The 23,181-nt window shown below is 35.2% G+C and overlaps 1 protein-coding gene across 1 annotated transcript in view; it reads right to left on the bottom strand.

Moving 5' to 3' along the window:
* The window catches only part of GBE1 (1,4-alpha-glucan branching enzyme 1), a 297,826-nt gene that overhangs the window by 18,182 nt on the left and 256,463 nt on the right, over positions 1-23,181 (bottom strand). The window contains exons 13-14 of the mRNA XM_032630067.1: positions 20,267-20,451; positions 18,504-18,634 (exon numbers count right to left, since the gene is read on the bottom strand). Of these exons, the coding sequence (XP_032485958.1) occupies positions 18,504-18,634; positions 20,267-20,451 (316 nt within the window). The remainder of the gene's footprint in view (positions 1-18,503; positions 18,635-20,266; positions 20,452-23,181) is intronic.

Below are 23,181 nucleotides of genomic sequence, written 5' to 3'. Positions count from 1 at the left end.
GTGTCTCTATTACCCAGGGAATACAGCCGCGTCCTTTAGAAAACACATCCCTTAAACTCCAGAAATTCCAACAATTTAAAACACTAGATTAAAAGTAATGATTGTGAAAGAGCTTTATAATTGTAAATTACTACAACATACTACTCAAGTGTCAACTTAAAAAAATGCACAATGTTAGAGTTGCGAGTTAAGTTTTATTTGGGGCAAAATGAGGACTGTAGTCTGGGAGACAGCATCCCAGATAGCTCTGAGAAACTGCTCCAAAGAGGCAGGGGGGAAGGTCAGTATATATGTGGTTTTGGTGACGGGGGAGTACATGCAATCAAGCACATATTTTTTACAGAAGTTTTCTACTAGTCTCGTGCAGGTTACTGCTAGTCACAGGAGCAGACGTCACCATGAAGGATTTTAGTGCTTTTTTATATATGAGGAGATACAAGAATTGGGCTCATAAAATTGCTCCTGAAAATATCTAACTATCTGAAGGCCTGATCTGCCAGTTTTTCCCAGAGCACAGAGTGCCTCGTTTCTGCTCTCCACCTGAACTCCTTTCAGGGGTTGTTGAAAGTCAGCAGATCCAGCAGCTCATGATTTAATCCTTGTAGACGTAGATGGCAAGTGCCAATGGAAAATGCCAATTCATAGTTGACACAAAAATCAGGAAACCCCGTCTTTTAGGAATACTGCTTAGCATAAACATTTTTAAAGAGGTTTTATGTGCAATTGGATTTTTGTTTTTCTCTTCTCTCACTCAGGCATTCCCTCACTCCCTCTTTCTCATGTACATGTGAGCACACACAAACACACAGATACACACATGCACATGACGTGGGACCCACACAGCACCAATATCCCTACAAAGCCCTGTCTTCCACTAAAGAACATCCCTCTGAAAATATAACTCAGAGCCAATTTACACTTAAACTACCTTCTTCATGTGGTTTCCAGTTCCACAGTGGATAAAACAAATTTAGCAGGACATCTCAATACCTTCACATCTCTTTAATTCATAGCTACCTCCCTACACCTAGCAGACTGCCTTCTCATAATAGCTTCTCAATACATCTTTGAAACTGATATTCAGGATGACAATTCTGATTCACCAAGAAAGGCCAAAGTACATGTCTTATTTTTTATATTCGAGGAAAGTAGGAGAAATTATTTTCCCATTCACTTAATAAATACACACAATGTAGGAGGCACTGTACAAGATATAAAAAAAAAATGACTAAGATGTGGTTTTAGTTCACATGCAACTCATAGCCTATTAAGGGGAGATTAGAAATGAATATGAATGTCTATAAATAAAACAGAAAGCAATATGCAATGAGAGGTAGAGCCAAGGAGGGAAGGTAGGATTGACAGTCTGTAAACAAAAACTTTTGAAGGCTAGGCTAGACTGTTAAGATTTATTTTGTAATTAAGTATGAGAACATTGAAGGTTTGTGAGAAAGGTTATGACAATCAAAAAAATTAAACTGGGGCTTCCCTGATGGCGCAGTGGTTGAGAGTCTGCCTGCCGATGCAGGGGACACGGGTTCGTGCCCCGGTCCGGGAAGATCCCACATGCCGCGGAGCGGCTAGGTCCGTGAGCCATGGCCGCTAAGCCTGTGCGTCCGGAGCCACAACAGTGAGAGGCCCGTGTACCGCAAAAAAAAAAAAAAAAAAAAAAATTAACCTGAAGGTTGAGGGTAGAATAGGATGAACAAAGGAAAGACTAAGTCAGAGAAACCAGCCAGGGACCTAACAATGGTTCACGGATAGTAGTATGGCTAAACTTGGATAATGCAAATGGAGAGACATACATAAACCAATGAGATTTTGGATGTGCAACTAATGGTACTCAAATGTAAGGAAACTGATGCTCAATTTGGGGAAACACTTGGAAGGGGAGAATAGTTGTGCCCAAAGACACACAATAAGTTTAGTGGCCGAGTTGGGATGTAGACACAAGTCAAATTCAGATCTAATTACCCTACTCTCCTCAAGTGGATGCCTATTTTATGCCAAGAATCAGGCAAAGTGTTTTCGCAGGCAATTTCTTGTTTAATTCTAAATTTGAGATTCTAAGCATAAAGAGGTTGGAATGAACATGACATGTAGAACAAAAACAAGGAAAACAGATAAAGTGATATCCATCTGAGTGTTTAATTAAATTTAAAAGATTGGTGTTAAAGGACTGTAATTCTTAACATTACTTAAGGAGTCTGGATATCTGAGGTTTATTGCATTTGTTCTAGATCAATTTCTTGTTTAGTTGGTTCATTTGGTCACTTGATTGGGGAACACAAAATTATTGAACTGAAAAAATGTACCTTGCTCAATTTGGGAAAATACAGCAGGGAAAGAATGATAGAATGATAGAATTTTTATAGAGATTTTCCTTTAAAAAAGGAGATCAAATAGATCCCTATCCATTTGATTATCATTTTAAAATATTATTTCTTCTTATTTTAAATTCAAGAGCTTCTTAAGTATTTGATATATCTATCAACAGGTTGAAGTAGATAAGAAGTTTTAAGCATTATTTTATCATGTGTCCTTAAATTTGAACCAAGGAAGAGCCATGTTCTGAAGACCTGTACTAATAAGATTAAAGAACAGTGAAGACATGAAGACTCTTAAATTCAATGGCTCTTCAAATACTTCAAAAGCTGCTGTGTTTGCTCAGCCACTTGATAAAGTGTCTGTTCAAAGTATAAGGATTTTGATGTAAGAAGTACTATCGTTTAAATCATTCTGCACTAAACTCACTTCACTCCTGCTGAAGAAACTAAGGAAATTTATTGTAAGGTACAAACCCTGAGGTTTCAGACTCAGTGACAATAAAAGGGGTTCTCTAGTGACTAGGTGGCCATAAAGATGGCAAAGCTGGTAAGTTACCATATATCTTTAAATCTAAGATACCTTCAATTTTAAGATGAATTATTTTATACACATCCAATAAAGAGAAAAATATCACTACGATGATAATACTGTAAGACACATCCCAATTGAAGACATGTTAAAATGTGAAAAAAATGTACACTTAGAATATATGAATTTGGTACGTTATTTTTAGATCTGATTCTTTAATCAACCCACCCATAGTATTATGATTGCAATAACTTTTGGGAGTTAAGTGACCCCAGGAGGGAGAATCTGTATCAAAGGCAGAAAACAGTAGGTACAAAATTCTAAGGAACTGTGAACAAACATCTGGCAGTGTAAGAACAGGTGGTAGAAAACAAAAATAATTTCATGTTTTTAACAGTCTAAAGATAACCACCCAGCACAGGACTTGCCTCAGTGTTCTAACATAATGTTCCCCTTTCTATGTTTCATGAATTGAATTTTATTTATTGCCAGCCATAATTCACAAAATCTTAGGTTATGGCTGTATAGCGTCTCAAATAGATCTGTCTCTTTATTTTATAAATATAGTTAAATTATACATCATTTATTGTCCTGAACCACAGAAGTGGTCATAAATGACAACCTTTAGTTGGTCTCTCTGCTCTCTTTCCAAATATAGAAGTAGCAAAAACCTGTAATGTGTTGCTGTATGTTTTATGAATGTATGTGTGTTAGAATGAGGCAGGTGTGTGTGTGTGTGTGTGTGTGTGTGTGTGTGTATGTGTATGTGATTTAGGCATTTTTATCTTTAGCTCTGTCATCTAGAATATACGATGATTTAAAAATTCACCAATGGAAATGGAAATGATATTTTCATTATTTGTTTGAAACTATTATAGGGCGATGGACATTTATGAGTATATTACTTTCAATAGACAATATCCATTTAGCTTTTTGCTCTAAATAACTTTAATTTAAAAAAAACTCCCCCAATATTATACTATTTCTAAAATAAAATTAAAAGAGGGTAAAATAAAAATAAATAGGAAATTTACTACTGAATGTAGTCAAAGTATATTTTAAATATAATGAAAGGCAAGTGGAAATTCCCTTTAAGGGTACAATATATTTTTTAAAATTTTTATTAGTTTACATTAAAATTTTATTGTCCTTGAAAAAAGCAACAACTTCAATGCATGAGCTACATGTGCATTCAAGTTCGTGAACACTGTTTTCATTAAAAGTTTAAATGACAACCACATGTTTTAATTAAGTGAAAAACAAAAGTATATTCCTAGTATAACTTAGAATGTGCTTGTTTCATCAGGTTTCTGATTTTAGCCTAAAAAATAAACTCCAACTCCTGCAAGCTTACTTCCTTAACTATACATTCTTAGAAATTGTACAATGCAGAATAACAATAAAGTAAACTCAAAGGATGAGGGGCTCAAATATAATCTACCATGTTAATTAATGGATTGCTATGCTTTTTGAAATGCATTTTCAAGCAAATTATTAGTTCATTCTTAGGCACCAAATTGAATAATATAAAATATTGAGCACTACATATTTCTCTATGCAAATAGAAATATTATTCTAAATACTTTACAGAATTCTTTGACTAACCTAATTAGGAACTTTTCTTTGTCCTAGAAGATTATATAACTTGAACTAAAAAATGTCACTGTTTCTCAGTAACTCAAGAAAGGAAAATAAGGAAAAAATATGCCCATACTTCTAGACTAACCTCCCTCTAAAATTGTTGGTCTTTGTCTGTGACATTAAAGATTATTACCCAAAGAACTTATAAATTCAATTATTTGATGAAGCAATAGCAATTATTTAGAACTGCAAAAGAAAAAACAACCAATTTTTATACAACTTTTAAACACATACTTTGCCATCAAAATGAGTTTTGACCATGCAGATGCAACATTTTTTACAAACATATTGTGCTTGTGCTTTTGAACTCAAAATAATCTTGACATAGGCTATAAAGAAACGTCTTCACCCAAACTTACTCTAATACATCCTTTAATAGAGTCCTATGCAATGTATATATAAATGGAAAATATAATCGGAAACTTCGAAGTTCCTGAAAAATAATGACAATTAGCGTAAGTAAGCATCATCTAAGCTATTTCATGCAGACAGACAAGAATAGGAGAAAGCATCCCAAAACAGTAAAATACAGTGGGTGCATGGCTTTGGGGTCCAACAATTGCATTCTAAACTCGATTCTGCCAATTACCAATTGTGTGTCTTCCAGCAAGTTACTGAATTTCCTGGAGGCTCAGTTTCTCACTGGTAAAATGGAGGTAATATATCAGAGTGTTGCTGCAAGGATTCACAGAAGCAGTGTACATCAAGTGCTTAACACAGTGCCCAGTGCTGGGAAAAATGCTCAAGTTATTAGCTGCTCTTTATATTATTATTATAGACCCTGGACCATTTAAACTGCTGTCTAAAGTGATGAAAAATGTAAAAGTAGGTCGATTAACTTTCTTACTTTTTACACCCAACTTGGCCTTTGCTTCCTTTGTGACCTTTTTTTCCATTCCTTTCTCCCATGTCTTTGTTCTCACTAGAATCTAAACACTTTTCCTGTTATTTAAACAAGCTGAACATTGAAGTTTGATTGGACAGTACCTTGAACTATTTGAGGACTACACACTTTTTAAAATTTTATGAATTTTTTTTTTTTTTTTTTTTCGGTACGTGGGCCTCTCACTGTTGTGGCCTCTCCCGTTGCGGAGCACAGGCTCTGGACGCGCAGGCTCAGCGGCCATGGCTCACTGCCCCAGCTGCTCCGCGGCATGTGGGATCTTCCCGGACCGGGGCACAAACCTGTGTCCCCTGCATCAGCAGGCGGGCTCTCAACCACTGCGCCACCAGGGAAGCCCTAAAATTTTATGAATTTTTAAAAATGCTCCTCATGCTTCTGAGAAAGATTGAGAAGCCTACTCTGAACATCCTAACTGAAAATTAAACACTTCCCCACACGCTCTTGCATTTGTCCTGATTTTTCAACACAGCATTATCAACTTTTATCATCCTATAAATTTAATTATTATATTTTCTCTCTTCCTTTAATTAAAATAAACCTCTATAAGGGAAATATGTCTTTCCCCATCCCCCCTCTTCCCCTCTACCTGGGACCTAGATTAGTACCTGGAATATTTATTGAGTGGATATTCTTTTCATTATTTTCCTATGGTAGTATCCTCCTTGGGTTTTGATCTATGCATGCTCTTGCTAAACTTTAAGAAATAATTTAACACTACTTTAGTCATAAAAGAACAACCTTGATTTTCTTCCCTCATTTTATAGAGTTAATATTCCAGATCCGTACAATGTAACTTCTAACACAATCCCATTTCATTATCTATAAAGTTTTACTTGGACATTTTAAAAGATTTTTTTCCCTTCTTTTTGGAACAGTCACAACAGTTAAACAGATGCATGTCAGCTTGAAGCAATTAATTCTCAAGTGAATAACTCTGATTGGTATGAGCCCTGGAGACAGACATTTTATATAATTCTTAGTTGAAGTGGATAAATGATTACATGTTTACTAAAGTCGACATATACTCAAAGACTTGTATTTTCAACTTGACTGCTTAGTCTTCTTTATACAGATGACTGAAGTTAAGCACTGAACATCAAAATGACTGTGAAAAATCATATATATATGATTTTATACATAATTTGGCAAGGCCAGGATATGCACTTAGGTATAATATTTTCTACACTCTACCACCATCTGCCAGTTAAAGTCTGCAAAGTAAATGAACATTAAAATACTTAAACATTTGAAAGCTTACTCTTTTAGTGTTGGTAGTAGAAACATCCTTTTTCTTTATTTGAAGCCAACATTTATTAGGAGTAATGTATAGTCTATATTCTTCTTTCTCTTTTAACTTTTAAGACCAAATAGAAAATCTAATACTTTAGGGCTTACTCAGTGCTTCAGAAAGGTAAATGAGAAGGGGCTGAGCTAGCTTTCCTTGAGAAACTGTCAAGTAAAGCTTACAGGAGTGTGTGTGTGTGTGTGTGTGTGTGTGTGTGTGTACGCACATGCATCATTACTCCCAGTCATTCCTGAGCACTTCTGGGCACACAGTCAGTAACTATCAAAACTTTACCTAGGTTGATGATTGTGAGGAAAAAGATTCAAAGTAAACATTTCTCCACAGGCACCAAAAAAATTGAGTGAGAGAGCTTTAAACACACATACACATGTGATTGTTAATATATATATTTTTTCAGGGATATAATAAATCTAGTATAGTAGTTTGCAATCATCTTGAAAACAATCATATTGGTTTAATATTACTAGGTAGATGTGGAAAAGAATTACACAAGAAAAGAGTAAAGCTGCTAAGTTATTTCTGAAAAGTGCATTTTTGTACAATTCAAAACAAAATGAACCAATGTTTTGGCTATGATAGTCAAATATAAAGATGATTTACGTAATTGAAATGAGCAAAAATTCTGGCACATTTTGGATCAAATTCTATGTAGACTTAATTATTTATTTTTATAGTTATTTCACAAATGTTGAGTTTTATTTAGACTATCCAAATATTATTAAAATTCCAAAGTGATGTGACTACTATGGTCATAAAAGAGTTAACCAAATCCAGTAAGACAATTCTGTATATCCCTTAGGTAAGTTGTCTGAAGCTGTCAACAAACAAAATATCACCAGGAATAAATTTCCTACATTCAAAATTATTAAGGCAAGAAAAGGAAATATATACAATTAAATGAAAGAAAGCTGATGATAGCAGGACGCTTCTCTTTCACCTCTTTGTAAAGTGTTCTTTATTCTATGGGATTTTTAGTCCCCAGACCCTTTATCCTCTAACATCCTTCAGCACCTAGCATGACACTTTCCCAATCTGCACTTGAAGCTGAAATATACTTAGATTTATATCTTGGTTTAACAAATATTTGAGGAGTCATCTTTTTCCTTAAAAAATCATTTTATCCCTTTAAAGTGAATATGTTTATTTTAAAAATACTCCAGCTAAATTGATCTGTGTTTGTGTCAGAAACTAGGACAGTGTAACACTGCAAAAAATGACATTTAGTCAGAGACACCATTAACTTCTACAAAGAGAAGCAGAGAAAACAAATAAAATTATAAGTAGTTAGTGAGACACACTTTACTTATTTTAATGGTGTTTCTACAGGGCAACAAAAGGTGAATTATCTGGTGCCCAAGTAAAAAACTGTGCTGAACTTACAGGAACTAGACTTAAATCACATTTATTCACTTACTAAGAATATGATCTTGTGAAAGTTATAAATCTTTCTAATGCTTATATTTAATTTGAGGATAAAAATACTTGCCTGACCCCATCACTAAGATGATGTGAGGGCAAGATGAGTCAATATAAATAAAAGTATTCATACACTGTCAAGTGTTATGCAATTTAACTTTTGGTACTAATTTGGAAACCATCTCTAAAATACATCTGATCCAACCAATTCCATTTAATTGAATAGAACCAGGTCATGCTACAGTTCTTCTACCTTTCAAAAAGCTATGATTCCAGACTGCTCAGTATTTCCTAACAGTCATTAAACATCACAAAATTTCACTTAGTGAATAGGGGAAGACCATGGTAGAAGGGGCAATTAGGGATCATCTTCACAGAGCTACAGTTGAAGTTATGAGCATGTGTGAGTTCTTCAAGGGGAAAGAGCAAGAAAAAAGAATAAATGATTGGGTTTGGATCTGAGGGGAAAAAAGACAACACAAAGAGTGATTAGAGAAGAAAGGGAAATCAAGATAGTGGTGCAGCATGTGGAGAAAGTGGAGGTAAGGAAGAAAGGTGGGCCAATGGCACAAGAATGAGGAAAAGATATAGCAGGGAGCAGAAGACTTTATGACCATCGCAGCTAACAGGTACTAAGCTTATAGTATGTGCTGGACACTGTTGCCAAGCCTTTCACATGCCATCAACTCATTTAATTCTGACAATAATTCTACAAGTAGGTGTTTTAAAAATGAGAAAACTAGGAAACAAAGAAATTACTTTCATGAGTAAGTGGAAGAGATGGAACTTGAACTCTCAGATGGTCTTATTCCAGAGCTAATGCTCTTAACCACTATCCTAGTAAAAAGAGCAAATTTCTCAATGTTTACAAATATAAGACCCAGAAATACATACTGCCATACAAGTTACATGAGCCTCTGTGAGATAAGAATGTTAGGGTAAGAGAACAAACTGAAGAAAGGAATGTTTCAGAATCAGAAAAGAATGCTACCACAGAGAAACTTATTTTCCTTTTGTTTTCCTTAGGCTGAACAAAAAGGAAGAGCGTTAGAAGGGAAGGTAGTAGAGTGAAATTGACTATTTCCTTAAGTAATAAAGAGCTTATGGGGAAAAAATTACAGTAATGGTTATAATTTTACAGACAAAGAAAATAATCTTCTGTTTAAATTAATGTTCCTATCATAAATGTTAATTGCATGCCAATAAAAGGTAGTATGACTGCACTTGTTATATATTAATTAAATAATTTTACTTAATAACATAATAAAGAATGCTTTCCTTATTCAACAGTTGGTATCATGTAACTACCGAAAGGATTAATTAGTTCCACAGATAAATTTCACAAATAAAATAGGGATTAATTAGGCATTTTGCTGTCATTTAGGGTAAGAGATACCACATTAATAGAATTAGAGATGGTTCTTATACATGGTTATAACTGAAACCACTGTTTCCAAGAACACATTGTTCATGGCTTTACTTTTTCCACTTTTCTCTGGAGAGACACAACTTTCTTTTGGTTGTAGCACCCATATATCCTTAAGAGCCCTTAAACATTTATAATGAACCAGTAATTAGATAATGGCTTAATTTTAAGAAATCTTCTGGAATACTCAGGTACCATTTTCAAATATAGATGAAACACTGAGCCCTCAATTTGACCCTGTGAGATTCTGTGAGAGTTAGAACAGCTTAACAGAAAATGATGAAAATAAAAATATCTCACTTATAGAAGATCCAAACAGCTCTCTCGTAGGCAGGAGATGTTCACTGAAAAAAAAAAAATAAAAGGGGGGAGGGTGGGCTAATTTCTACAGAGATGCAGAAGGAAAAAGTAATTTAACATTCAATATATTAGAAATTTATTTTAGATACTGAATGCTCTATTTTTAAAAAGCTGGCATCAGATATAAAGGTGATATGTATAATTTATTTTTCAAAATAAAAGAGAACAATCTGTTTTGGACTAAGTAAATAAAGGACAATTTAAAAAGAAAGTTTAGATATGAAATCTTTCAGGCCAGTGTTTTCATTGTGGATTTTTCCTTCCTCTACAGTTTGCAATGCTATTCCCTAGGAAAGGAAAAAGTTTACTAAATGACACAGTGAATGTAAAGTGCTTGCAGCATGCAAAGCATATGTTTGTAAATAGATGATAGGTCTTATTATGAAAGTCTGTTCAGCAAGTATCCTGACAGCAGATTCCACAATTTCAAATTCTACAAAATCATGATGTATGTTATTGATAATATTTTATCAATTTTTCCTTTCTACCATTTAATTAAACATCTGCTCTAAGGGAAAAGCAATAGATTATAGAAATCTTTGTGTTTTAATTACTTAATTTTGAACAACTTTAAGGGCTCTTCCACCATTAGGAAACTGTATCCTCCATCTATCCAGCCATCCATCCATACATCCATCCATCCATCAATCAACAATTTAGCTTTATGTTTACCTAATATATTCCAGTAAAGATATAATTGTTAATATAAGAAAGACAGTCTTACCATGTATCTTGGAGTCAATTGCCATATAATAGTACCTCTTTTCACAAATTGGTAAAAATACTTATGCTAGGAACAAATGTTTTCCTCCCATTAATGACACAACTAGTAGGTGAGAATGTCCTGTTTTTATAGCATACAATAATATTTCTGATTTCTGTTTTCCCCAGAAAGACAAGAAATAGAGGAGAGAAATCTTGACTGAGCTATTGTTAGATGAATTTCTGGAACCAGAGGAGACTATCACTGAGCAACTGAGCTATGAACCAAAATCAGAAATGCTGTTGAATGACACTGAATAGCACTCAGCTATTAAAAAAAAAAAAAACCTAAAAACGTTTGTGTGTAGTAAGGGCCCACTCATTATTCATTACTACCTATAGTCCTATGAATATATATTAAACCAATCTAAAAGTGTTACAGCAGTTGCAAAATATTTTTCTTACTTTGTGATTCATCTCAAATTCCTGAGTATAAAATGAAGCTAAATCATAGGCTCTTTATTGCCAGTGGAGGTGGGGGGTACATATTTGTCATTATCATTACATCACAGGGGTTTTTGGACAGTGTTTAACAATGAAAAATTACCAAAAGTACCTCTAGGTAATGAGGTAATGTTTAAAAGTATTACTTTCACCTTGAAACTAAAGAAGGCTAACCAAGGCCATGAGTGTACATCCATTTTGAAGCTACAGAAACAAAAGGAGGACTTACATTAAATATAAAATTGTTAGTAGGATTACCTGTCCCCATTCGCATAAAAAGAGCTTCATCACTAAATGGACACAGAGTAAAAGCGCTTTTGTGCTCTCTCTCTCTCACACATATGTGCATGAGGAAAAGAAACATGCTTGCATCTGTTCAAAGTCACTATGTAGATCTTTTATGAGAAACCCTTGGACTTGTTTTTTTTCTTCCTTTAATTTTTTACCAAAACATCTAAGCCTGGAAAACTAAAAAGTTAAGCTCTACATTTTTAGTCCAGAAATTAACCTTTACATATAAAATCTTGATAGAATGTGGCAACTAGCTAATCCTAAATTAAGTCCTTTGTTTTTATTTGCTGCATAAAGCCTAGATTCTAACAAACACAGACTGTTACATAACCACGCTTCAAAGGCTTCTGTAAACTAAGCAACTCACAACAACATCTCTGCCTTCGGCGATCACACTTCAGTGAATCATCCAAGTGACCTTATATGCTCATAAGAAACTCTGTGTGCAGGTTGCAAATGTCAGTGTCTGAATTTACATTTTAAAAAGTACATCTTTCAGCAGTTTAATGAAAACATTGCAAAGATCTTGAGTCAAATCCAACTATTTACTCATCCGTTCCCTTAGCTTTAAATATTTTTGGCCTGGATTCATATATTCTTCACAAGCCGTAACTTATGATGATTCCTCTTAACATTTCAATATCATAAGAGTTTGAAAAGCCATTTGGAAAGGGGGCTGCAATAACACTATTATTCTCACCCCATCTCAAAAGCATGCTGACAAATAATTTGAAAACGTTTGTTACTAGTGTTGTTTACGCTCTCAGAGTGATAAGAATCTGTACATACCAAGACACATACCTTAAAAATGAGCTGTGAGGGCTTAACATTCACATAAATATTTTACAGTAAACTTAATTGATGTGATGCATCAGAAGGTTTCACTTTGAGCAAAGAACTACGGCACATTTATATTCTCCAGAATGCAGGGAAATCACAATAATTGACTGAAGCAATTATTTCATGTTTTGCTTTTAAAAAAAAATTTATTTTTTAGTTTTTTCTTTTGGATGATGGTGACAGGGGTCACGAGGAAGAATATGTGGGGAAAAATTTGTAAAGCGTGATGGTGAGGTACTGAGGGAAGCTGACGAGACTGAAGTCTGTGCCATGAAATTGTGTGTAATTTTCTCATGCTACCTATTTTCTCAGAACTATAGCAAAATCCTTTTGAACATTACAGAAATAAGTCATCATCTCTAATACCACTATTGCTACCACCAGCAACTAAATGTACGCACCCATGAATGGCAGAAAGGGGCACTGTGGTCTAATAGAAAGAACGTGGGCTTTGTAACACACTGCTCAACCTTCACCAGCCTGTGCTGGAGGGAAGTTGAATAGTTACTTAAAGGCCTAGTTTCCTGATCTGTCACATGAATCTAACACAACCTACCTTACGGGGCACCTGGGAATGTTAAGCTACATACTTAATAAAAATGGCTAGCAAACAGAAGGTCCTCAAAAGAGGGACCCTTCACCCATGCTCTCCCCTATGTCACTCAAAATGAGGCAGCATCATTTGTTTTATTCAAAATGGATTAGAAAGAGTAGTTTGTCCTTAGGGGCTTAGCAATTTTCCTTTTGATTCAATGCTGATTTGATAATGGTGAAGAAATGTGACCATAGAAATACAATAATGATTCTGATACTATAAAGGGCATTATGTTTCTTGCTTTCTCTCCAGCTAAACAATGTAAAATCATAAGCAAATACACCACATCAGGAGAATGCATTTTATCTTCCTGAGCATGTAACCTGCCAGTACATTGGGTCTCAGTTCTGCATCACCCACATTGCTATCCACTGTAGGAAAGAACACTGGTGATTATTACACTGCAGATTAGTGGCTAAAAAGACAAATGGGAGACACTGCCCAGGCAAAGGGTTTTTATTGTTGCTATTTTTTGTTTTCTAGAATATGGCTACAGATTCCTTTTGTAGAAACAATACTATGTCCTTTAGCAATCACCATGAAGACCAGGTTCAAAACCTTAGTAATACAAAGCAGACAACCCTCTCAGCTTTCCAAATTTATCATCTTATTTTAAAGTGACAGCTAAAAGCATCCTTAAAGTGTTGCTTCTATTCTGCCTGGCATTGCCCCCAAAATAGCTCCCCTTACAACAGTTTCTTGGGAAGACAGTCAGCACATATGCTACACAGATCTGAGTGAAAGTTGATGTCTTGCTATTTGATATACAGGATACACAGGTTAAAAAAATGGAACTGCACAAGAATTCAGACATGCTGCCTATTGCAGGTTTATATTTCATAGTGACAGAGGAAGTTCAAATGACTTCTTTAGAAACTTTAAGTTTGTTCTGGTACCAAATCCTGCTTTTCTGGGAATTAAAAATTTGATGAATTTCCTGACTTGATTAATACATCCAATCTTGCCTCTGTGGATCCTTCACAGAGAAAAATCTGTATTCAATTCACTGGCTCAGTAGTTGGAAATACCAGTGTCATAGAAGAACACTTTGGTAAAGTCAGAAACTACAGCATAGAAATCCCAATGTTTTCGTACTTTCTATACCTGAAATGATTCTATAATGCTGAACTACAATGTTGTTTAAAGGTATAAGAACAAAGTCAGAAAGATGAAAGACCAAAAAGAAATGAGACTTGTAAAATGCTAAGGATAGTAAAAAGGACTGTTAAAGCTAAGCTAGAAACAACAAGAATCTGAAAGAAGAGATCTATCTATTGCTTAGGGGAGATGGTATGATCATAACATTAATACTCTTGTGTTCTTTTATCTTCTCTATTAATAGTTTAGAGACAAAAAATAATGTTTTTTTATGTTCAATGTTAAATTTGGGATTTTAGTTAAATTAGCTGAATAAATAAAGAATAAGGGAGATAGGACATAATACAAGTACACATAAAGAAAAGCTAAAGCTTTTTATTTGAAAGTGAATACAGTATGAGTGAAAAATGTGATGGCTGCCAGAAAAGCTGATGTAACTTTAACTCCATTAATGAGACAGCAGTCTCAAGATAAGAGGAGGTAATGGGGCACTCAATATCATACTTGCCAGATCATATCTGGAATATTCTGCTGTTAGTTCTGGAGACACAATGAAGAGGAGTGTGAACAATGCTGGGTGGATTTTGATAAGAGAGACATGATGGCAACAGGTCTGGAAAGTATCATAAGAATCTATTAAAGAAACCAGAGGTATATTTGGTCTGGAAGAGGGTAGACTAAGCAGAGGTGGTACTGTGAGGAACAAGTTAAATGCCTTTTTGATTTGAATAGCTGGCATATAGAACAGGCATTGGACCCAGAGTACAGAATTAATGCATTTACATTTAAGGCTATATTAAAAACAAACAAACAAACTTGAATTGTTTACCTTGTGAAATAGTGAGATTCCTAAGACTGGAAAGTGTTCTAATGACTGCTATGATTTGTGAAGGAGTATATAGGTGGGATTTCTGCACCGAACTGGGTCATTGGAGTATAAAGCATTTCAAAAACTAGAAGTTTTTATGATTTCAAGCTAGGAGTTAGGGCTGGCAGTAGTAATATAGCTAATTAGAAAATATGGTTTAAGGTATGTTGGAAATGCTCTCCTGCCTTCCTTTCCTCAAAAGAAAAATCCTCATTATAAAAAAAATTATTCTACTAGACATCTAGTCCATTAGGTCTTCCATACTTTTGAGTATTCAAAGAGACTGTTATTAAAATGCAAATGTCCTTGGAGGAAGCAATAACATATGGGAATTAGTTACAGCTTGTTTACAGAAAGACAGGAATGAGAAAGGCAGCAAGAGTAAATAAGGTCCAAGTGGGCACAAATCTGTAGAAGACAAAATACTTGTAGTAAAAGAACCAAACAATATTTCTTCAAGGTTCTCTTAGAGATGCAACAGATGACTAAGGCTGCAACTATGACTTCTATAAAGATATGGCCCAGTTTTCCAAGATCTGTATATCATTACAACATTTAATGAGTACATATTCTGAAATGAGTCATTCATATAAAGCATTCAGTATTTATCAGTATAGAAATTTTCTGTATAACAGGTGCCTATGGGCATTTAAACAAATTGCTAAATTTCTAAAGATTCAATTTGTGGCAAGGTTTACCAAAACCAAACTAGACTTTCATGTACAGTGTAACTTTGTATCATTAAACAAAATTAACTTTGGGGATGGATTTTACTTAGTAAAATATATTATGTTATTATATATATTTTCATTTAATAATATTGTTAAATTACACAGACTTCAGATAGGGGATCAATGTAGCTTGAGCCAAGATTTTTCTCCTAGACATCATCATTGAAATTCCATATATTTCCATTTGTCAATGATGCTAAATTAAATTCATATTTTCTATTCCCCAAACTGGTTACTCCTCCTCCTTGCTTTGCTATCCTCAGTAATAATGCTACTACCATTCTTCTCACTCTTCAAAGTGAAACCTTGTATCTTCTTTTCTACACCCCGTGTCCAAACAATTGCTGAGTCCTTTCACTGCAAGAAAGTGCTTCATATACCTCTTTCTATCCTATGGACATTACTTCAGTTCATACCCTAATTCTCTTTTACGTGTACTTCAATTTTTCATAATTGATACCTGTACTTCCAACCTCTCTCCTCATAAAAGCTCTCTAACACCCTGGGTACATGAGAACTTTTCCAAATGCATACATTCTTATCAAGTAGCTCCCTAGCCCAAACCCTTCAGTGACTCACTATGAAACTATAGAAAAAAAGCCTAAACTAATTAATAAGGCATTAAAATATTCTATTATGTGATGGCAATCTGTCTTTTCAGTTTTATCTCTGAGTACTTTTCCTTCTGGTCCTCATTCTCCAGTTAATCTATGGTACTATCCATTATCAAAGGATAGTCTCTGATTTCCAACAGCTTGAACGGCCTTCCTCAATTTTTTCTACAATTTTATCCATTTCTCGAGGTCCAGGCTTAAAGGTCTTTTCTTAATCAATCCATCAGTCCACTAATCATCTCTCTCTCTCCCCTCCCCCATCCAGGCTTAAAAGTCTTTTCCTTTTCAATCAATCAATTAATCAATCTCTGTTTCTTTCTCTCTCTCTCATATTTATTTATTTTTCTTTTACTTATCCTCTGTTAAACATGAGGATAAGTTTGTGGAACACTCCTGCCCCATCCCCTTTACTGCATTATGCCTTACATCCTAAATTGGTTTTGTACATCTCTTCTTCCCCACTTAGGGTCAAGGGCAGTACTTAACTAACAAACACTGCAATAGATCACAAGTGTTCTGTAATTGCATTTTGGTCTGATAAAAATCAAAATTATGTCTTGACTATATGACATTATTAGATATAGCAGGATTTAGTCTAGGGGTATCACTTTTAGCAGTTTGTAGCTGAGAAGGCTTATGTATGAGTTGCTACATGTCTAGCATCTGTTTGCATTTCTTCATGGAGATGGTGAGAACGTTTGCCTCCTGAACAGTACAGCTCTTCTTTAGTGCAGACAACCCATTACACTGATTTCCATTATCTGAGCATTCTCTGTATTAACTGGGGCACATTTAGACTATTAGTCACAGCAATAGCCTTCCCTCCCCAATGCTCTGATGTCCTGTGGGATGCTGATCTGGGAGGGTTGGGGTAGAAGACAGGGAACATCTTTCACGACGCTGAATGTCACTGAGCAGCACAGATGCCACAGGCTACTTACCGACAGTATGGCCCTTTACTCCCAACTGCCAAGAAACATTCTGTCTGGGCAACCACTTCACCAAGGAGGCCACTTCCTGGAGACTCAGGGGTAATTCCTGATTAAGCTACTCATGATGATAGCATTCTCCTCCCTAGACACCTCTCTGGGGATATGTGACTGAATTCTGGTCAATGGGATACAAAAGGAAATTTGCTAAAGTGACTTCATTCTTGAAAAAAGACACAAATCTATTTGCCTTTTGTTGTGTCTGAAGGTGACATTTGGAACCATGGCTGTTGTCTTGCAACTCTACCAGGTGCCAGCCTTTGGACACTGCTGGCACCCTGAGAGTTAAAAGCAGAAAGGCCAATGGACCAGGGAACTTGATGATATTGTCATAGTGCTGGGGTCCCCCTACCTCAGGGCTTTCATTGTTTGGCAAAATGCATTTTCCTTATTGTTTGAGCCAGCCAAAAAGGGGGTTTCTCTTACTGTAGCTAGAGACACCCTGACGCGTAGGACTTCAGGTTGGCATCTGGCATCTCACTCAGGTGGCTGACATTAATCATTGTTAGGGCTTCAGAGGAAGAACACATTATTTCTACTGCCTGTTTAAAAATCTGTGCTGGTTTGTTGCTAGATCCTGAATCTGTCACTTTTTCCCATGGATTGGGTAAGCCATAATCTCTTTAAAATACACAGCAGGTTTCACTTTGTCACAATGATCACACTTACAATTATTAATGTTTGTCTTCTTCACTAGCTTAAAAGCTCAATGAAGGCAGTGACTGAATCTGCCAGGAAAATTCCTGTACTTCCAGCACCCAGCACAGGGCTGGCATGCAGGTGTTCAATAGATAGATGCATGAAATGAATGAATGGATGAGTAAATGAATGTTCAGACGATATCAAAACATTCTCCCTATTATTTCCTTTGCTTCCACCTCCCATGCCCTGATTCCTTACCAATTCAGGCCCATAAAAGCGAGCTATGTCTTGTATTTTAGGAGACGGGAAAAAGAAAGGGGAAGGAAGCTATCTTTACAGCTACTGTCTACTTGCTCACTCAGTGGAGAGGGGGAAAGGAGACAATTCTCAAGGGCAACTTACAAAATATTTTCATAAAGAGAAACAACAATTATCTCCTATACTATTAATAGTATATTAATCCTATACTACATATTGGATTAAAATATTACTTAAGAAAATGTTAAAAATCATACTTTTTAGAGCCAGAATGGAGTTTAGGGTTAACTTAGTGTAACTGAATTAAGCAAAGATTTATCAACTATTTTAAGTCCCTCATTTTTCAGATGAAGAAACTGAGAGCTACCGTCACCAAGATCAGCATTAGTTTTTCTGACGCTCTATGATGCAATAAAAAAACTGAATGCAGACAGTCATATTCATTGGCAACAAAAAGGATATTTTCCTGGCACTGTCGTTCCAAGTCGGTAATCAGTGTAGCTGTTGCTTGGATGAAAGTTGAAAACAAAAAGAAGGCCTGCTCTCTCAAAAGCAATGATCTTATTGGTTTCATGCTCTTCACTAACATGAGCCTGCAAGAATTAAAACGCATAATACATTTAAATAATACCCAGATGCTGCTACAAGTAAATTCTTTACAAAAAAGTTGTTTTTATTAACAGCCTTGTTAGTTATTAAGCCAAAAATGAAAATTCTAGCATGTTATATTTTTTGAACATGTTGCAATCATGCCCTATCAAACTCTAGGCCAACAGCAGTCTCAAAAAATTGCTTAAGGAGTATAAAAGCTCACCAGCAACTTGCCAACTTCAAACAAAGCACAGACAGAGGATTAGGGTTTGGGCTTAGGTTTTAGCTAAAAATATAGCACCTGTGCTATACATAAAGCATCTGTGTGTGTGTGTGTGTGTGTGTGTGTGTGTGTGTATTAGATCTACTTATAAGTGAATTTTCTTTAAGACTTTTGTTTTAGTCCTTAATGAGGTAAGGTATATAAAATTACTTTTCAAAATATGATGTAACATTGTTATTATATCCAGATTTCTGAAGTTGTAGTTTTCTTAAAAACTTTACATTATTGCACGACTTTGTCAGATTCAAAAACAACCAAGAGTCCTTCACAGTATACTTTTTTTTTTTGCCTAATAATAGAGAAAGTCTGAAAAGGAATTACAACATCTACAAGCTCTCTTATTTTATACACCACATTTTACAGTAGGTAGTGAGAAGGCTTTGTTTTCTCAACCCTACCCTCTTCCAGCCCCAGCTTTGATAGGACTTATTTCCACGCACGTCAGCAGCGCCACTCTTGGTAATTTAGAAATGTGAGCTAAGGCTCTAGAGCAAACAGCATGCCTTTTGGTATTCAACATTGTTCCTATTGAAAAGGCGCATCATTTTGCTCTCTCTTCTGGAAACAGCACTACTAATAAATGTGATTAGGGCATTTGTGTCATGTAGCCAATCTTACTGAAAATATAAGTACCTTTGTCCAACCATTAAAAAAAAAAATCAGAGACACCAAAGTAAAAACACATCAACAGTAGTTTCAAACAGCACCAGTAGACAGTAAATGGATTATAAGTAACACATATTATATGCAAATTTTTGCAAGGGAAAAAAAAAACACTGTATAAAATCTGAACCTGTTAATTACATTTTCTAAAACTTATTGAAAACTGAGACTTTAATTCCAGAGGAGAGTCAGGCTCATGAAAAATACAAAACAGCATGGAGGTATAATGGCATCTATTGAAATGACAAGTTAGAGACCAGTAAAGGAAGGAAAAAAAAAGGAATAAAGAAATCTCCATGTTGTCAAAGCAGTTTCTTTATGACAGCATAATTATTTATGTAAAGAAAAACAGTCAAAACAATTAAGATATTTCCACAGCAATTTCCAAAGTGGATGCCATGCAGAGCTTTTGTCAATTATTTTAACCAATTGAAATAAAAATTACTAAATTTAAACAACAACGACAAGCTAACCACGAATGTAAGCAGGGGATTATGTTTAAGATTTTCATTATCTATTGGGGAGACTTCAGTAACATGTTTTGACAACCTGAAGTATGTCACAGGGCACTACACACTGAATAATAAAATGCTGTTTAAAAGATCTGCATATAGATTTAAATCAATTGCCATTCTAAGCATGTAAAACACTGGTGACTAAAACATAACATTTAGAGTAAAGAGCTTACCTGTGGAGCTGAAAGCCAATGACATCTTTCTTCCAATTTATTCATATCCCTGTCAAAGTTATTTAGGAACTTATAGCGGAGAAGGTCATCATCAGTTAAATGAAACTGCCTTCTTGCATAATGGTAGCTCTCATTATTTCCTTTCCTTGGGAAGTCTAACCATTCAGGATGCCCAAATTCATTACCTGCAGTTGAAAACAAACATAAACATCACCTGGTAATATTAGCATTTCTTATTAAGATGACTCAATAATTGTATGTTTTAAAGTCTTTGAAATCAGTTTAGGTTATAGTTTACTATAGCTGTGCCCTATAAATGATGCACAACCCTGGCTTAGAAACAGCACAGTCTAGCATGCAGTACCGGCAGCATTTGGACTCAAAAGCCCAGGGCACAGTTTTAGCCTGGTCACACATTCCTTGTTCTACATCTCATTTTCCTCATGCACAAACTGAGAACAGTATCTCTGTCATACTTATTTCATCTCTGAAATAATCTCTGAAATCTCAGAGTAATTTTTGAGATCTCTATTTCTATAATCTCTGAAATCTGTACAATGCTTTGCAATTTCCAAAGGCTGTATGTACATTATTTTTTGATCCTCGAAGGAACTCTCTATTATATCCATTTCACAGATGAGAAATCCAAAACTCTAGACAGTTAAGGCATTTGCCCAACCTCACGTGGATAATAACTAGAAAAGCAACCATTAAAATTTAGTTCTTCTCATTAAAATCCAAAGTTCTTTCTACCTCATCACATCAGGCAAGTATGTTTTAAACTTCAGGTGCTACAGAAACCCAAGTCATCACTTTTATTATTCATTTTCCCCATCCCTTTCTCAGACCCATGTGCCACCATTAGATGTATATCTTTAATTTAAATGTGTGTGTGTGTGTGTGTGTGTGTGTGTGTACAGCTGGGACACTTCGTTGGGAACCCATTTGATATTATTTCTCATTATAATGATGAGAACCAGAAACCTGATACACTTTAAACATGAAATAAAATAATAACATCTACATATTATACATTCTTCCTTCTGAAAATCAAATTTAGATATTAGTGGTCTAATAGAATGGCTCCTATTGTTTTCCCCAGGTTAGATTTCTATTTTATGGCTTCTTATTTTTCTCCTAAAAATTAAACACTACTTTCCAAAATTTACTTACATTTGCCACTTTAATGCTGCAATTTTCTAAGCCACAGGTTTCTCCTTTGAGTTGGAAAGTACCGTAGCTGATACAAGTGTGTCCTACTTTAAAGTAAATAGTTGCTAAGTGAAATAAGTCAGACAGAAAAAGACAAATACCGTATGATCTAACTGATATGTGGAGTCTAAAAACAACAATAACAACAACCAACCAGCAAACAAAAAACAAGCGCATGGAGACAGAAAACAGACCAGTAGTTGCCTGAGGTAGGGGTGGGGGGTTGGGCAAATGGGTGAAGAGGGTCAAAAGACATAAATTTCCAGTTATAAAATAAAAATTAAAAAATATGGGGATGTAATGTACAGCATGGTGACTATAGTTGATAATACGGCATCGCATATTTGAAAGTTAGCTAGGAGAGAGGATCTTGAGAGTTGTCATCACAAGAAAAAAAAAGTTTTGTAACTATGTAGGGTGATGGATCTTAACTGGACTGACTGGATGATCATTTTGCAATATATACAAATACTGAGTCATTGTGTTGTACATCTGAAACTAATGTAATGTTATGTCAGTTATACTTCAATAAAAAAGAAAGGCAGAAAAGAAGCTAGCATATTAATATTCTAATAAATAAAAACTAACAAGCTATGATGTAATTCAAAATGATTTACTGTAGAGTTGCTTTAAATGGTAAACTCTACTAAGAAACACTGCAATTTACATTTAACTTTTCAGGACTATAGTCATCAAAATAAAAACAACATCCAAATATATCTGTAGCAGCTTCATAAAAATTACAGTGTCTGCAAAACTTTTCCTTAATTTGAGTATTTCAGTCTAAACAATACTTCTTATATTGTTGTCTGCTATGTGACAGAGGAGGGAACAAGATTTCTAACTCTGCGGGCCTTTATTTACTTTATGGTGTCTTAAAGTGATACAGGAACTTCCCTCTGCTACATTTAGGAGTCCTGCCTAGGTCTGGAGCCTGATTCACATCAGCCCATAGTGAACCCATGGCATAGCTTGCTCCATCATCCATTCAACCAGCAAAAAGATGCACCTCCAGAATTGTAGTCCAGCATATTCATTGCTGATACTGAAGGTACTGTCTGGAGAAAATTATATGTCCTAGTACTAGTGGGATTTCAACTAGTTGGGAATTTAGGAGAGACCAGAAATGCCATAGGGTAGCTAAAGTATAGTAGCCTACAAACCAGATCCAAGCTCTCTATAGGCAAAATACTTTTATTTTGGTATGACCATGAATCTCTGAGTTGACTCCAGTATTAATAAGCAATTTCTTTAGCCTTTCTGGGGGAAGATTGTTATATCACTGCCATCATGATTATCATAGTATAATCAGCAACAAAAGCTTAATGTTGGCTTATTATTTGCCAGGCACTATTCTAAGCATTACACATGAATTAATTCCTTTCATTTTCAACAACCCTGAAGTTGTTACTATCATTGTCCCAGTTTTATAGGTAAGGAAACTGAGGCACAGAGAGTTATTAAGTAGTGGGGCCTATTAGCCCAGACAGTTTGATTTTAGCACCTTCACCCTTGGTTACCACTCTCCTGTATTGCTTAGAAGCAGATACCATGGAAATATAGTGCAAACATTGACCAAATTCTCATATGTGGACAGAGATTCCAAGATAATGGAATGATGTGCAAATGTGTTGAGCGAGAAGGTGAGATGTAGTAAGGAGTTTGGTTTAGCCATGAAATAGTGCTTGTGGTAAGGAGAAGAG

The sequence above is a fragment of the Phocoena sinus genome, chromosome 4, assembly GCF_008692025.1.
Source record: "Phocoena sinus isolate mPhoSin1 chromosome 4, mPhoSin1.pri, whole genome shotgun sequence".
Taxonomy (NCBI): domain Eukaryota; kingdom Metazoa; phylum Chordata; class Mammalia; order Artiodactyla; family Phocoenidae; genus Phocoena; species Phocoena sinus.
The sequence above is the reverse complement of the archived record's forward strand: the minus strand, read 5'-3'. Positions and strand labels throughout refer to the sequence as shown.